The 16,704-nt window shown below is 52.5% G+C and overlaps 1 protein-coding gene across 3 annotated transcripts; it reads left to right on the forward strand.

Annotated features, from left to right (window-relative positions):
• Positions 1 to 1,782: 1,782 nt before the first annotated feature.
• PI16 (peptidase inhibitor 16) lies at positions 1,783 to 11,959 on the forward strand. 3 transcript variants are annotated; one of them, XM_042986233.1, is made up of 7 exons: positions 1,783 to 2,362; positions 6,478 to 6,699; positions 8,547 to 8,656; positions 8,928 to 9,016; positions 9,911 to 10,588; positions 10,800 to 10,939; positions 11,270 to 11,959. In XM_042986233.1, exons 1-6 carry the CDS (start codon positions 2,207 to 2,209, stop codon positions 10,919 to 10,921), a joined length of 1,377 nt encoding a protein of 458 aa, XP_042842167.1. In that variant the 5' UTR covers positions 1,783 to 2,206; the 3' UTR covers positions 10,922 to 10,939; positions 11,270 to 11,959. The 3 variants fall into 3 exon arrangements, with proteins under 3 accessions (XP_042842167.1, XP_042842166.1, XP_042842169.1); XM_042986232.1 differs by having other exon boundaries at positions 10,800 to 11,959; XM_042986235.1 differs by having other exon boundaries at positions 9,911 to 10,459; positions 10,800 to 11,959.
• Positions 11,960 to 16,704: the final 4,745 nt, after the last annotated feature.

Consider the following 16,704-nt stretch of genomic DNA (forward strand, 5'->3'; position numbering starts at 1 on the left):
TTTCTTTCAGCAATGTTTTGTAGTTTTTGTTTGTTAGTTTTGTTTTGTTTTAGCGAGAAGGGGAAGAGAGAGCATGCACATGAGTGGGGGAGAGGAGCAGAGGGAAAGAGAGAGAGAATCTTAAGCAGGCTCCATGCTCAGTGCAGAGCCCGATGCAGGGCTCGAGCCCACAACCCTGGGATCATGACCTGGGATCAAGAGTCAGACACTTAACCAACTGAGCCACCTGGGCACCCCAGTGTTTTGTGGTTTTAAATGTACAAGTCTGGGGCGCCTGGGTGGCTCAGTCGGTTAAGGGGCCGACTTCGGCTCAGGTCATGATGTCGCGGTCCGTGAGTTCTAGCCCCGCGTCGGGCTCTGTGCTGACAGCTCAGAGCCTGGAGCCTGCTTCAGATTCTGTGTCTCCCTCTCTCTGACCCTCCCCTGTTCATGCTCTGTCTCTCCCTGTCTCAAAAATAAATAAACGTTAATTTAAAAAATAAATAAATAAATAAATGTACAAGTATGTTGCCTCCTTGGTTAGGTTTACTCCTAATTTCATTCTATTTATTGTTATTATGAATGGAATTGTTTTCTTAATTTCCTTTTGGGTTATTCATTGTTAGTGTATAGAAATACCACTTGTTTTGTGTGTTGTTTTTGTATCTTACAGCTTTGCTGAGTTCCTAAATTAGTTCTAACAGGTATGTGTGTCTGTGTGTGTGATCCAACTTGTGTTTGTTTTTGCTTTTGTTTTTACCCAGAGACCTGAGCAGTAACAGATTTTCTTGACATCTTCCAATGCCAAAGAGTAGACTTTTTCTAGGTCCCCATTCCCTGAGAGGGCAGCCTTTAAGAATCCCAGCTGAGGGGCACCTGGGTGGCCCAGTCAGTTAAGCGTCCAATTTCGGCTCAGGTCATGATCTCACGGCTTGTGAGTTTCAGCCCCGCACCCGGCTCTGTGCTGACAGCGCGGAGCCTGGAGCCCACTTTGAGTTCTGTGTCTCCCTCTCTCTCTGCCCTTCCGCCACTCGCACTCTGTCTCGCACTCTGTCTCTCAAAAATAAATAAACATTAAAAAAAAAAAAAAAGAATCCCAGCTGAACTCAAGAGTACTGGTTCCAGATTCCTGCCACAGGAAGGCCAAGACCTTGGTCCCTGCCCCTGCATGGTCATTACCATCAAAGTGCTTGGCCACCGGGCCCATTTCCCCTCCAATTCCCCACCCCCCCACCCCACGCTCCCCAACTCCTGCTGCATCAGCTCAGTCATGCCTCTGCTTTTCTGCTCTCTCTTGATTTCAAAAACAGACACATTGTATTTTCTCGATATTCAGAGCAGGAAAGGTCCCAACATCCTACTTCCAAATGAGCGCCTCAAGCACATGCATTCAACAGGCACACAGAAGCCAACATTGCTCCCTAGTGAAAAGCGCAATTCCAGGATACAGCTAGAGTGGGAACACCTCAGTCTCTTCTCTTGTGGGCAGGAGTCCTGCCCACCCCCCCCCCACCCCACTCCCACCCCACCATGGGGCTGGGGGCTGGCCAAGGCCGTGCCATATGAGTAATCGTTGGCTACGGTTACTGAGGGCTACTGTGTGCCAGATACTCTACTGGATGCTTCACATACATTTGATCTCATTTACTCCTCCTTCCAGCCCGATGAGGTAGGTACTATTACGGCCACTGATTCAATTGACAAAACTGCCAACAGTTCAGCTGGCAGAGGAGCAGAGTCAAGATTTAGGCTTCAGTTGGCTCGTTCCTTTTACCGAACACATCTTGGCTTCCTCCGTGCTCCCGTAAGTCAAATAGAGTTTCCTCATCTTCCCCAATCCTCAGGGACGGGGTCCGTGTGGTTTTCTTCCTCTTGCTTGTCCTCGGGCGCCCAGTGGGTGTGACTTGGGTTGCTCTATTTTGCCCCCCCGGGGGGACCTTTCCACAACTCAGGAGGGACTGTGGACCGCACAGAGCTCTTGGCCTGAGCCCCGGTTACGGGAGAAAGGAGGCTGTTGCCAAGGACTCCGAGGGGACATAAATGCCGGGAGTGGACTCAACTCTGGTCAGGACCCAAGCACCCAGCCCTCCCAGAGACACTGTGTGAGCCGGGCCGGCCCTGCAGACAGCCCCTCCCGCCGCTCCAGCCAGGGTGGTGCTTGCGTGGGGAGGACTTTAAATCCGGCCGCCAGACCCCTGGCCGGGAGAGGCGGAGAGGACCGGCCACCATGCACAGCTCCGGCAGTCTGCTGCTGCTGCTGCTGCTGGCGGCCACCACGGGCCCCGCCGGCGCCCTCAGTGATGATGAGAAACGCGTGATGGTGGAGCTGCACAACCTCTACCGGGCCCAGGCGTCCCCACCCGCCGCTGACATGCTGCAAATGGTGAGTGCGGCTGGCGGGGCGGGGGGCGGCGCTCGCCTGCCCAGACCGAAGGGGCGCTGAGCCAGGACCCCCCCAGTCCCTCCCACCCCCGGGTTGAAGCTCCCTCAGAGACTCATCTCTCTGGTCAGTGACAGAATTCCTGATACTATGCAATTCACACGTCCCCAGAGGCAGCCCCATTATACAGATCAGGAAACTGAGGCTCAGTGGGGCTAGCGGGTCCCACAGCCGGTAGAGCCAGACCTGGGAGCCCCAGCTTCCCACTCCAGTGACTCCTTCCCAGCACTTCCTAAAATGCAGGTGCCCCTGATTGGGGGAACACAGGAAGTTCCTAATACAATGAGAGGAGGAACAAGGGCAGCAGGAAGGGCCCCAGCACTTAGGGAGGAGGGATGGTCTACGGAGGTGGGTGAGAACAGGAGCCGGAAGCGGTCCGGATCACACAGTTCAAATCCTGTCTCGGTCACGCAACAAGACCCGCGATTTGGGTCCCTTAAACTGGTAGGGACCCTCAGCTTTTCATCTGTAAAATGGGATCCTAATTAGAGCTACATATATATCAACATGCAGTGAATCTCACAGATATAACACTGGGAGGGGATGAAATCTAAAATATATATATATACATACAGTAGGACATACTTACAGAAGGTTTTAAACATGTAAAAAATACTATTGTATATTGGTGGGGACACATGCAAATATTGTCAGCATACAGGGACGTTCCTATAGATGATGGAAGCCAGATTTTGGGTGGCAGTAACCTCTGTCGAGAGGGAGAGTTATTTGATGGTAGGGTCAGGAGGCAGGGTGTTTATGCTCAAGATGAAAAAAGATAAAATGAGAAATTCACCCCCTTCCTGCCCTCTCTGAGGGCTGAACTGGCCGTCCTCTGGGCCAACCTGGAGGATTCCTGGGCAGTGTCCAGGGACGCCACAGTTAGTGGCCCAGAGCAAGGTCACACCTGGGGAAGAGAGCAGTGAGCCTGAGGGTCCGAGACTGGAGTTCTAATTCCTCCGTTCAATCTGGCGAAGTGATTCTGGACCGGTCCCTCTACCTTCAAAGGCTTCCATTTCCTGATCTATCACTTGGGACTGGCAATTCCTACCCTGAGGGTCAGATGGGATGATGTATGACAGAGGTCAAGGAAGGCCTCTAGAAATGCACACAGCAGGACCATTCAACCCCTGTCGGCCTGGCAACCAGGAACTGCAGACGATAGATGAGGAGCACGGGAGGCTGGCACCTGCTCTGTCAGTAGCTCCCTGATTGAGGCCTGGAACTCATTGTTGAGCCTCAGTTTCTCCGTCTGTAGATCCCTGATGCCCTACAGTCTTGTTGGCTACCCAAGCCAGGAGCTGCTTTGCGGACAGAGGTGGACCTTGGGGTGGGGCCACATTCTGGAAAGCAGTTTGGATATTCAGGGGATACGGTGCTGTCTGGTGCGAAGTGATGGGAGGAGGGGATGGCCTGGGACACCGGAATAAATTTGGGACAAGGCTCAGGCTCGACCTCAGCACGCGGTATATACAGAAACTCTGGAGACAGATGGCCTGGTTCAAACCTTGATTCTGCCATGTATTAGCTGTGCGACCTTGGCCAAGTGCCTTAACCTCTCTGCGTCTCAGTTTCCTCATCTGTAAATTGAAGATGATGACTACATAGCAAGTCCCTTGTAAGACGGTTGCCAGGATCAAATGAGTGAATATTTATAAAGCACTTAGAACAGCGTGTGGCGCACAGTAAGGGCTCATAAGTGTTAGATTAACCAAAGAGGGAATGAATCCAGGATGACGCAGGTGGCAGTTATCATGGACGCCTTTCTCTCCCTGAGCGTCCACATCTAATCATCACCGCTTTTACCTCCCAGAGGGTTCAATTTTCCTTGAACCCTACTTCCCCATCCTCATTCCTTCCTACAACCCTGATCCAGTGTTTCATTACTTCTCCCAAGGACTCCTAAAACAGTCTCGGCCTGCTCCCCCAGCCTCCGGCCTCTGCTTCCAGAATGAACAATCCAGCACATGGGCCTGACCTTGCTCAAAACCCTTCAATGGCTCCCACTGGCTCCTGACCGCCTCGGGATAGACCTCCAGCTCCTGAGAAGGCTCCCTCTGTGTGTCTGACCCCTGCTTACACCTCCAGCCTCCTCTCCTGCTCAGTTTTTCCCTCAGTAACCTGAACAGCTTCTCCTTCCCCAGCCAAAACGTTGTATCTCACCTTCATGCCTTTGCTCGTGCTGTGCCTCGGTTCGGATGTCTTTCCCCGTCCACCTGACCAATTCCTCAGTTTTATCACTTAGCTTAGTGTCTCCTCTAAATGGCCCTCTTTGGTGCCTCTATAGTACCCATTGCATATGTGTCATTTAGCACACGGTGGCCCAATCACCAGTTTATGACAATGTGAACTTGGGCTTCTAGGTCCTTGCTCTCACCTCCAGGCTGGTACAGTGCCCAACACTGTGTGTTGAATGAGTGGATGAATGAACGGACTTGCTTTCAGATGGTGACCATGTGGCCAATGTGGGTGGGTGCCGTGACTCTCAAATACCCACGGGGGTCTCTGGAAGACTGAGAAGACCTGAGACCCACAGGAACAACTCTACTGGCAGAACTCCACGCAGCCAGCCCGAACAGGAATCACAGCCGGGCTCAGTAGGGAGACCGCTTTTCAGCAGGGTCTGTCTCAGTCATCAACAGTTGACACATGCGTATCGAGCACCTGCTATGAGCCAGCACTGTGCCAGACACTGGGGTGACATACCCTGAAGGAGGTCGCAGTTTAGTCTGGAGCCCCGCACATCGTCCCAGACACCCAGATCCAGGTTCCCCGTACCTTGCCCTTTCCCTCTCCCTACCCGCCCTTACTTACTCCCAGAGTCTGAAGACGCTCCGGGACCAGTGATTTGGGACAAAAACACCCAGGGAGGGAAAGGGATTCACCCATAGTCACAAAGTGGGGGGGGTCCCAGTCCAGTGTGACCACCCCTCCTCCCCCCCCCGCCCCGCAGGCAGCTGCTCCTGAGAACCTTGTGTGGGTGAGGAGCCCCATCCCCCCCTCCTCTCAGGGTCGCCCAAGCTCTTGACACTTTACAGGCCGTCTGGCTCCCACAGCTGGCTGGGCCCCCAGAGGGTGGAACAGGAGTTGCCGCCAGGCCATCCATTTCTAGGAGAGGCCAAAGACAAAGTTTAATGGGATCCAGGCCTTCTTCCTCAATCCTTTGTTAATCCGTCTTCCCACCCACACTGGGCCTGTCCTCCTGGCTGGGGACCCAGAGAACTCAGAGGTCCCTTAACCTAAAATGCCCCCTCCCGCTGCCTCACCTGAAGTCCCGCCTGAAGGACGGGACGTTGGGATCTGACAGCTCCTTGAGACACCAAGGTTCTGAAACTAGGCCTCTCCGTAAGGGTCACACAGGGACACTTAATTTTCTTGGGGAAAGGGGTTGTCAGTTGACCAGAGTTGAGAGCACCTGGGAATAGCACTTGGGAGGGAAGCCTGGAGCTGGTAAAGCCATGGAGGCTGGGCGACCCCAAGGGGAGAGTGGGACCTGAGAGGGGAGTATCATATTTATGGTGGGAGGGTGAGGGGTTGGGAGGGGCTGGATCAACAGTGCAGCCCTTGAACATCTCACTGGACGTTCTGTGGTCTTCAGAGCAGGCAGACAGTCCTGGGAGGTAGGCAGGGCACAGCCGCCACCTTTCACACAGGAGGATATTAATATTAATTAATAACAACAGTGTCACAAACATCATCTCATTTATTCCTCCCAAAGCACCACGAGACTTCAGAAAGGTCAGGCACTCTGTCTAAAATCACACAGCTGGTAAATGGTCCCAAGCTTAGCTCACTCCATGGCCTGGGGTGGCACCCTCCCATCCCCCACCCCCACCCCCACAGAAGCCCGCCAGGAGCACAGACCTGTTCCTGATCTTGGCCAAGAGTCACCCTGGAGGAGGGGAGGGTCTCCGGCCCCCAGAGGCCCCCAGGACACCTTCAACCTTCTTCTCTGATCCCCAGAATTGTGGGTATCCTCACCTCTCTCTCCCGCAATCCTCTCCCACCTCCACTGAGCCCAAGGCGTTCCTCACCTCCCTCTCCGACCTGCCCCGCAGAGGTGGGACGAGGAGCTGGCCGCCTTCGCCAAGGCCTACGCGCAGAAGTGCGTGTGGGGCCACAACAAGGAGCGCGGGCGGCGCGGGGAGAACCTGTTTGCCATCACGGACGAGGGCTTGGACGTGCCGCTGGCCATGGAGGAGTGGCACCACGAGCGCGAACACTACAACCTCAGCGCAGCCACCTGCGACCAGGGCCAGATGTGCGGCCACTACACGCAGGTGCGAAGCCGCGGGGCTGGTGGGCGGGGGCGGGCCACAAGAGCACTGGGCGGGGCTACATGGCTAGTGGGCGGGGCTTACGAGCAGCGGGCGGGGCGGGGCGGGGCAGAGGCCACCTGTCCCTTCACCGCCTGGGAGTCCGCTTCTTAAACTGCCTAAACCATTTTCAGTTGACTCCAAAACCCACTAGTCGTTTGAAAATCTATGTGGCCCCTCCCGTCCTCCTCGGACTGAGGGGACCTAAGTTAAGTGTCGCAGAGCCAGTTTCGTGGACGGTAATTATTCTAGGCAATCCTGACCGACGTCTAAGCGGTCCTGTCCGACCTAAGTTAGGCAGGGCTGCTTGTGCCCGCGGTCTTCTGTCTCATTGTCCCTCTTCTGTCATTTCTCATAGCGTCTAAGTTGCTGCTTCTACTCTGCCAGGGACCGATAAAGCAAATAGACTATTGTGTTCTTCTGCTTTTGAAAACTATGTGTAAATGAGAGCAAATCGTCACTGAGCGAAGGTTCCAGGGAGACTCCGAGAGCATTTCCTGCTCCTCACAGTCACATTTTGCTTACGTCAGGGTTCTCACTGCACTTTGAAAGTTGGAGTTTGCAGATAAGAGGTGTTGGGTGGGGGTACTGTAGGGGTGTGTGTATGGGTGTGTAGAGGAATTAACATTAGTGTTCTTGAGTTCTTATTTTCTCCACCCAATGCTCATTGTTCAAACAATACCATGACAATTTTTTTTTAAAATAAACATCTTCCCACCCATATCCACGAATTCCACTTTCCAGGGCTTCTTTTGAGTGGTATTTTTAGTGCTACTCTTTAGGGAAGGGAATCCTAGTATCATCCACCCAGATGGAGAGGTTGTAAGTGCCCAGCAACCCCCCTGGTTCCCTTCCCTCTGTCCCCTGCAATTTCTCACACTTCCCTTACCCCCAGCATGAGCGCGCGCGCGCGCGACAGCGCACACGCGCGCGTGCGCGCGCGGGATCTTCCTGCAAGGATTACCATCAGTGCCCAGCGGGAGTGGGGCTGCTCCACCTCCAGCCCCATGTTCTCCAGGGCTGAGTGCACATGAACTCTGGGGTCATTTCTGCTTGGGAGATGCTCCATACTGGTACCTTCAGCTGACTTAAGTAGAACAACCCCAATCCTGGGGTTGTGTGTAGGATAATAGCCAGAGCTAGATCTCAGAGCAAAAACTGGCCTCCATTTGAGCGACTCCCGAGCAGAGTGGGCCTAGAAACAAGGGGAGGCTGCTGGTCTCGGCCCATGGCAGTGCCCGAAAGTTTTGAATTTAAAAATTTTATACTTAAGACAGAATTCCTTCTAGCAGGTAGGGGGCCCAGACTTAGAAACAGCAGAGCAGATCCCTGCTTACTTGTGATTTGGGGGAAGCTCTGCTTCCAAAATGGCTTCTTCTGTTTCTTGGATTTTGCTTGTTACTGATATCCAAGATTCTCCCATTTGAGATTCATTCCTTTGCATGTACCCTGTTTAAAATGCACAGGAAATTGCAAAAAAAAAAAAAAGCACAAGAAGAATTTATGAGGGTATATACAAAGGGAAAGTTTTCAGAGAGGCCTGCCCAAACAATGTGTGTGGTTGGCAGGGGGAACTAGATTGTTCAGAACAAATTCCACACCACCGCCCCCTCCCCCCCCCCCCCCCCCCCCCCCCCCCCCCCCCCCAGCAAAATCCCTGTTTAGAGTTTTGTCCTGAAGCTGCATGTCCTCAGACTTGGATCTCACAGGTTGTAGGGATCCTCTTCTTCCCATCCATAGAAGACTGGTGTAGAGACACTAGCTAGGGACAATCCCACCCAGACTAAACTGTTGAGTTTGCCCTCCTTCAGGTGGTCTGGGCCAAGACAGAGAGGATTGGCTGTGGCTCCCACTTCTGTGAGAAGCTCCAGGGTGTTGAGGAGACCAATATCCATTTGCTGGTTTGCAACTATGAGCCTCCGTGAGTGCCCAGGGAGTCCTGGGGGTAGGGGATGAGCAGGGCCAAGGGGAGGGTTGAGTTGGCAGTCTAAGAAAGTGGGAGGGGGCCAATCTGGGGCCCTTGGGGGAGCTGTGAGGGCACCGATGGGAGTCTGCTCTCATTGACCCAGCAAGTTAGTTGGGAGCAAGTAAGACCCAGGGGTACTACCGGCCTAGGTGTGTGTATGAGGGATAAGGACAGGGGTTTGTAGGGACCGCCCCCCCGCGCCCAGCACAGTCCTCGCCTCCCGCAGGGGGAACGTGAAGGGAAAGAGGCCCTACCAGGAAGGGACTCCGTGCTCCCTGTGTCCCTCCGGCTACCGCTGCGAGAACTCCCTCTGTGGTGAGTTGGGGGTGGAGTGGGGAGGAGAAAGAAGGGGAGGGAAGGGATTCCTACAGGACGGTCCTAGAGCCTCTCGGGACTTCCAAGAGGTGCACGGGCCTGCACCCTCCAAGAGGGGAGGGGCCTGGCGGGATGCGACCTCCGGGGGCCCTTGGCGGGCCCACCCTATGCGGGTTCCCAAGCCCAATTCGCCTTCCTTGCTCAGCCACTTTGGCCCCCTGTCATTCAAAGTGACCGGTTTTCAACCCCCCAAGTGGAGGGTAGAGGAGAGTCTGGCGGCTCCCGAGCGCCGGGCGAGGTGGGCGTGACCAGAGGGAAATGTTCCCCCCCCATGTGGGCGGAGCCTGGCGGTGGGCGTGGACTTGAAGGGACCCGGCCTGTGTCGGGCACAGGCACCTAGCTGGAGAGTCCCCTGAAAAAGTGATTGTGTGAGCGCGGAGAGGATTTGGAGGAGGAGGATGGAGAAGCCACTGTTACAACGTTATAATAAGACAACAAGATTATAAAAAAGTATCATTTAGGGGCCTGGGTGGCTCCGTCGGTTAAGTGTCCGACTTCGGCTCAGGTCATGATCTCTTAGTTTGTGAGATCGAGCCCCGCCTCGGGCTCTGTGCTGACAGCTCAGAGCCTGGAGCCTGCTTCTGATGCTGTGTCTCCCTCTCTCTCTGCCCCTCCCCCGCTCACGCTCTGTCTCTGAAAAATGAATAAACCTTAAAAAAATTTAAAAATATTTTTTAAATAAGTATCATTTATTATGAATGAAGGACATAGTTGCTGGAGAGGATGTGTTTGTGTGTCATCGTCAGACATTTGGTCGCCTCATCTTGATTGCCGGGGGGCTCCGGACACGGGATCCTGCCACAGCACTAATGCCAAAGCCTTCTTTCTTATCAGAACTCATCAGAGACCCGGAGGAGGCTCAGGATTTGCCTTACCTGGTAACTGAGGCCCCATCTTCCCTGGCAACGGAAGCTTCAAGTTCTAGGAAAAGCGGTATCCCTTCTTCCCTGGCAACGGAAAATCCGTCCTCCTTGGTAACAGAGGTCTCGGGCCCCCTGGCAACCAAGGCTCTTCCGGCTGTAGAAACCAAGGCCCCGTCTCCCTTAGCAACGGAAGATTCCCCCTCCATGGCAACAGAGGCTCCACCTTCCTTAACAACTGAGGTCCCTTCCTTTTTGGCAACTCACAGCCCCTTTGCCTTGGATGAGAGGCCAGCAACCTTCCCCAAATCGACCAATGATCCCATCTCCCAATTGGCAGACAAAGAGGCCAGCAGGACAAGAATGCCCCCCAAGGCCCCAGAGAGTTCTCTGCACCCCAAGATGTTCTTGACAGGGACACGGGAGCCACGACCCCACTCCCAGAAAGCAGGCAAGGCCGAGGCCGAGTTGTCTCCTTCCAGTGAGGTCTTGGCCTCAGTTTCTCCGGTCCAGGACAAGACAGGTGGGCTGCCGGCCACATTGGACCACGTGGGGCACACCTCCTCCAAGTCCCTGTCTAACTCCCCCAATACCTCTGCCACCTCTAATGCCGTGGGTGGGCGAACCCTGGCCCTGCAGTCATCTTTGCCAGGTAAGACCTGTAGTGTTCGTCCCACTTCCCCGTCTTCCTCTAGAATGTCGGCGCCCTGCCCCCAGCGTGGGTGTTATAGCCGTAGCGGGGCATGCACCCTCTGAGTCAGAGCTTCCTCCCTGGCTGCTGGGCCCCCGCTTGCACGCCTGGCAGGGAGGGTGGGAGGTCGGGCAGAGCTGTCTCCAGGCTGAGGCCCTCTCCCTCCCCACAGGCGCAGAGGGCCCTGAAAAGCCTAGCGTCAAGTCAGGGCTGAAGTCGGGCCCTGGTCACATCTGGGGCCCCCTTCTGGGGCTGCTGCTCCTGCCTCTGCTGGTGCTGGCTGGAATCTTCTGAAGGGGTCATCACTCAAAGGCAAGGCCTGGTGGGGGGACCCTGGCCTCGTGCCCGCTCCAGATGGTCTTTCTCCAAGCAAGAGGCCACAGTTTCCTGGGAAGGTCCTGCTCTGTGGCCCAGTAGCCGCCCCCCGGCCCCCCAGCCTTGACCCCAGCTTCTGGCCAGACGCCAAGCCAGTAACCTTGTGCTCTCGGGAGGCCTAAGGCCAACTCCTGGCTCTGCCCCAGGAGTGCCTCTGCCTCTGTGGGGGTCTCCCCTTAGCTAGCTGCAGACCGTGCTGGGCAGTGTTCCTGCGGCCACTTGTGCCCATTCTCCCGTTGTCCTGTGGTCACGTTTCTGCTCTTCCAGGGACAGAAGATATCGGTGCTTCCCAGAGACCCCTTGACCCCTCCTAGTCCCCTGGCTTCTTCTTTAAGCCATCTGAGTCTGAGACTGTTTCCAGGAGGACCTTCTGCCTTCCCAGGGTGAAGAGATCAGCTGTCCTCCTGCCATCTCCCCCACCCTGTCCCCCGCCCCCAAACAAGATGCTTCTTGGTTGAAGGCCTTCTGGAAGGGAAAGGCTGCAGGGCACGCCTCATCCACAGATGCCTTTGGGGTGCGAGGCCTGGTTGGCTATGAGTTCAGGTTGCCACCTATGACTGCACCCTCTGCCTGGACCCCTCCTGCCCCTCCCACCTCAATCCTGGGTCTGGGTGGGGGTTCAAGAGAGATCCCTGCCCACCGGCCCTGCCAGAACTGTCTGCCTCTGCAGGTAGGGGGTTCTTCCTGAGCGCCCCCTCCCCCTACGTGCTGGTGTAGCCCCGGAGGGGGGTTTGTGAGGGGCAGATGAAGGACAAGCCCCACCTGAATGGGGTTCTATGGGGGGGGGGGCCAGGCAGGGACCAGGGAAGGGAAGCAGCCCCTGACTCCTGAATAAAAGCCTGTGTAAGAATACCGAGTGTCTGTGCTTGTGAGGGGTGGAGGGCAAAAGGAGGGCTCTCTGAGAGGCCCTGAGGAGGTTCCCCTCCCAACCACTGGCAACGGTTCCTTCTCCCACACCTCCTGTCCCCACACACGCCATCCAGTCCTTCGGGGCGTCTTTCTTTTCCTTCCTAAAAACCGTCCCCCTCCACAACTCAAATCTTCAGGCAGCCCGCGGGAAGGAGAAAGGGCCAAGGGGCTGGATCCCCCAGCTCCAGGGGTCACCAGTGGAGGCTAGTTGGGTTTTAGACGCAGAAGCAAGGAGTGGCATACAACCTCTTTGCAGGGTGCTGCCGCCCAGGCCCGTCTGGCACACAAGATCGGAAGGCTTTGCCAGCCCTCGGTGCCTGGAGGAATCCCGAGAAAGGGTTCTGGAGTCTCAGCCACATTCCCCCAGGGGACAACGGCAGGACTGTGCAGAGCGCTGTCCGGCAGGAAAGTGCAAATGTGGGGGGGTGGGGGGGTGCGGCTAGCAGCAGGTGACAGGGCAGCTTGGGATCAAGCAGGGGCTGGTGGGGAGGGGGAGAGCGCCTGTCTGGAGTGTGAGCAGTTAAAACAGGAAGCATACAAGTCAGGCTGTGTGGTGACTGTAAATATATATTATATAGTCGTATTTATGTGTATGTGTACATGTATATATGATACAATATATTGAGATATCTTAAAGATATAAATTAAGACATAACTCATATAGGGGCGCCTGGGTGACTCCGTCAGTTGAGCGAGCGTCTTGACTCTTGATTTCGGCTCAGGTCATGATCCCAGGGTCAGGGGATCAAGTCTCGCATCAGGCTCCGTGCTGAGTGTGGAGCCTGCTTGGGATTCTCTCTCCCCCGTCCCTCTCCGTCGCGTGTGTTCTAAAATAACTATATATAACTCATATAAAATTCACCCATTTGAAGTGACCGCTCAGTGGTTTTTACTCACAGGGTGGTGCAACCATCAGAACATTTTAGAACGTTCTCATCACCCCAAAAAGAAGCCCCACACCCCAGGTCCTAAGCCACCACTAATCCACTGTCTCTGGATTGGTCTGTTCTGACATTTGGTGTAACTGGAATCACACACAGGTGGCCTTTTTTTGGTCTGGCTTCTTTCACGTAACACATTTTCAAGATTTATCCATGTGGTGGCATGAAGCAGTTACTTCATTCCTTTTTATCACCCAGTGATATCCCCTAGAACAGAACACCTTTTATTTATCCATTTGTCAGTTGGTGGACATTTGGGTTGTTTCCAGTTTGGGGCTATTTTGATGTTGCTATCAACATGCGTGTAGAAGTTTTTGTGTGGATGTATGTTCTCATTTCTCTTGGGTATCTATCTAGGAGCAGTATCGTATGGTAGGTAACTGCGGGTCACGTGGTCACTCTAACTTTTTTTAGGAACTGCCGGATAGCTTTCCCAAGCGGCCACGCCATTTCACATTTGCATCAGCAACAAGGGTTTCCATTTCTCCACGTCTTTGCCAACACTTATCTTTTTAAAATTATAGCAATCCTAGTGAGTGTGAAGCAGTATCTTATTGTGGTTTTGATTTTCATTTCTCTGATGGCTAATAATGCCAAGCATCTTTCCAGGTGCTTATTGGCCATTTAGCTCTGGAGAGAGGTCTATTCAAGTCTTTATTATTGAGTTGTAGAAATTCTTTTTTTTAAATTTTTTTTCAACGTTTATTTATTTTTTTTTTTTGAGACAGAGACAGAGCATGAGCGGGGGAGGGTCAGAAAGAGAGGGAGACACAGAATCTGAAACAGGCTCCAGGCTCCGAGCTATCGGCACAGAGCCTGACGCGGGGCTCGAACTCACAGACCTGAGCCGAAGTCGGACGCTCAACCGACTAAGCCACCCAGGCGCCCCAATTCTTTTTTTTTTTTTTATCTTTACTTATTTTTGAGAGAGAGAGAGAGAGGGAGAGAGCTGCACGTGGGTGAGCCGGAGAGAGGCAGAGACAGAGAATCCCAAGCAGGCTCTGCACAGTCAGCACAGAGCCCTAGGTGGGCCTCGAACTCACAAACCATGAGGTCACATGCTCAACCGACTGAGCCACCAGAATGCCCCTATTGGAATTACACAGTCTAGATAAGTCCCTTACCAGATATACAATTTTATTTTATTTTTATTTTTTTATTTTTCCAGATATACAATTTTAAAACATTCTCTCTCATTCTGTGAGTTGTCTTTTCAATTTTTCTTTAGGATGTTCTTTGAACACAAGTTTTTATTGTGATGATATCCAATTTATCTTTTTTTTTTCTTTTGTTGCTGTTTTTTGGTGTTATATTTGAGAAATCATTACCTAATCCATGGTCACAAAGATTTATGCCTATGTCTTTTTCTAAGAGTTTTATAGTTTCAATTTAAAAAAAAAAATTTTTGTTTTTAACATTTATTGATTTTTGAGATAGAGACAGAGCATGAACGGGGGAGGGTCAGAGAGAGGGAGACACAGAATCTGAAACAGGCTCCAGGTTCTGAGCTGTCAGCACAGGGCCCGACGCGGGGCTCGAACTCAGGGACCGCGACATCATGACCTGAGCCAAAGTTGGGCGCTTAACCGACTGAGCCACCCAGGCGCCCCTATAGTTTCAATTCTTATATTTAAGCCTTTGATCCATTTTGAGTTAATTTTTCTATGTGGTGTGAGGTGGGAGTCCAACTTCGTTCTCATGCATGTGAACATCCGGTTGTCCGAGCACTTTTCGTGGAAGACGATTCTTCTTCCGTTTAATTGTCTTGTTGCCTTTGTCCAAAACCAACTGACCTTAAATGTAAATGTTTATTTCTGGACCCTCGATTCTATTCCATTGATCTATATGTCTCTCTTATGCCAGCACCACACTATCTTGGTTACCATAGCTTTGTAGTAAGTTTTGAAACTGCAAAATGAGCCCTCCAGTTTTGTTCTTTTTCAAGACTGCTTAGGCTATTCTAGATCCCTTGAATTTCCACATGAATTTTAGTTTCGGCTTGTCAAATTTCTGCAAAGGAGTCGTCTGAGATTTTGATAGGGATTGTGTAATCTGCCATCTAAAGTTTTCCAATCCATGAACATGGGCTGTCTTTCCACTTAAGGACTTTACTTTTGTTCAACAATGTTCTGTAATTTTCAAAGTATAAATTGTACGGTTTTTTGGTAAAACTTATTCATAAGCATTTTATTATTTTTGATGCTATTATAAATGAAATTGTTTATTAATTTCATTCTTTCTTCAACTGTGTGTGTAAAGGAGTATGAGTGATTTTTGTGTTATCAATTTTATAACCTGTACCCTTGCTGAATTATGTTATTTCTATGTGTTTAAACACTGAAGTGTTTATATGTATTTTTGGTGGATTCTTTAGGATTTTCTATGTACGAGATCATGTTGTCTATAGACATAGTTTTACTTCTTTCTTTCTAACCCAAATAACTTTATTTTTTAAAGTTTATTTTGAGAGAGAGAGAGAGAGAGAGAGAGAGAGAGAGAGAGAGAGAAAGAGCACTTGAGGTTGAGAGGGGCAGAGAGAGGGAAAGCAAGAATCCCAAGCAGGCTCCATGCTGTCAGCGCAGAGCCCGACACAGGGCTCATGAATTGTGAGATCGTGGCCTGAGCTGAAATCAAGAGTTGGACACTGAACCACCCAAGTGCCCCCCAGATAACTTTTAATTCACTTTCCTGCTTGCCCTGGCTGGACCCTCCAGTACAATGTTGAGTAATGGCAAGACAGACATCCTTGTCTTTCCCGAGCGTCGAGGGAAAACGTTAGGTTTCTCACCATTCAGTCTAATGTCAATGATGGGTTTTTCATAGATGCCATTTATCAGGGTGAGGAAGTTCTACGGTTTTTGAATGTTTTTGTCATGACAGGAAGTTTGACTGGCACTCTGCGGCCTCCAGGCCTCTGCGGGGTGGGGAGTACTCTGCTCCAGCACTATGCTGCACGGCCCCGGGGACCGGTAAAGCAACGAGGGCTCTGGTAGGACCCAGCACAGGCCACCACTACCAACTCAGGCCTTTCGGGAGGCCTAGAAGAGGACTTCCCGGTTTTGTCCTTCATAATTAGGTTTCCCAGGAGGAGAGGATGGAGACTAACTCCCTGTCACCCCTCCTCTCGCTGACAGCCCAGCTGTGCCCCAATCCAACCCAATCTCCTTTCTCAGCTAAAAACCTGGTCGCACTTTAGTTTCCAGGACGGACAGGGAAATACCAGGGGCTCGGATGGTGGGTGAGACGTTAGCCTTCAAACACGGAACAGAGCAAACAAAGTTAACATACAGAACACCTACATCTGAATACTGACCTGAAAAACAGGAAGGGCAGAACCTGTACTTTGCTCACCTAAAACCTGAGACCGAGCATCCAAGGGGGATTTTCTTGCTGTTTCTGGGTGCAGAAGACAGCCTGGGAAACGTAGTCCGGACCCTGAAATGCCCAAGTCCAAGTGCCCCTAAATCCACAGGGGCCTTAGGAAGTAATCAATGCAAACACAGGAGCTGAAGGTGAAGCAACAGGAAGAAAAGTCACCCCGCGACAGTGGTCAGTGCCATGGGGGGAAACCACACCGGGCTGGAGACAGGTGACGTGCCACAAGGCAGACGTGCCTCTGAAGGGCCTTCCTTCTCTGGAAGGAAATGGTGCCAGCAAGGCCTGGCCCGCTGTGCTCCCTTTCCTTGCCGCTTTAGCAGTCTGAAGGGAGTAAGAGACCTCAGTGGCCTCAGCCACCGGACATTTACAGGACACCCACACGGGCATGCTCCTGAATTCCTGGGGAACAGGGATACATAAAGCAAACTGCCCACAAGACAACTGTTACTAGACCACTGGGGAAAACCAGTTTTG

The sequence above is a fragment of the Panthera tigris genome, chromosome B2 (genome assembly GCF_018350195.1).
Source record: "Panthera tigris isolate Pti1 chromosome B2, P.tigris_Pti1_mat1.1, whole genome shotgun sequence".
NCBI lineage: Eukaryota > Metazoa > Chordata > Mammalia > Carnivora > Felidae > Panthera > Panthera tigris.

Coding starts and splice junctions, on each gene's coding strand:
- PI16 (XM_042986232.1), top strand. CDS start 2,207: ATGCACAGCTCCGGCAGTCTGCTGCTGCTGCTGCTGCTGGCGGCCACC. Junction 2,363..6,477: donor CCGCTGACATGCTGCAAATG/GTGAGTGCGGCT, acceptor CCTGCCCCGCAG/AGGTGGGACGAGGAGCTGGC. Junction 6,700..8,546: donor TGTGCGGCCACTACACGCAG/GTGCGAAGCCGC, acceptor GCCCTCCTTCAG/GTGGTCTGGGCCAAGACAGA.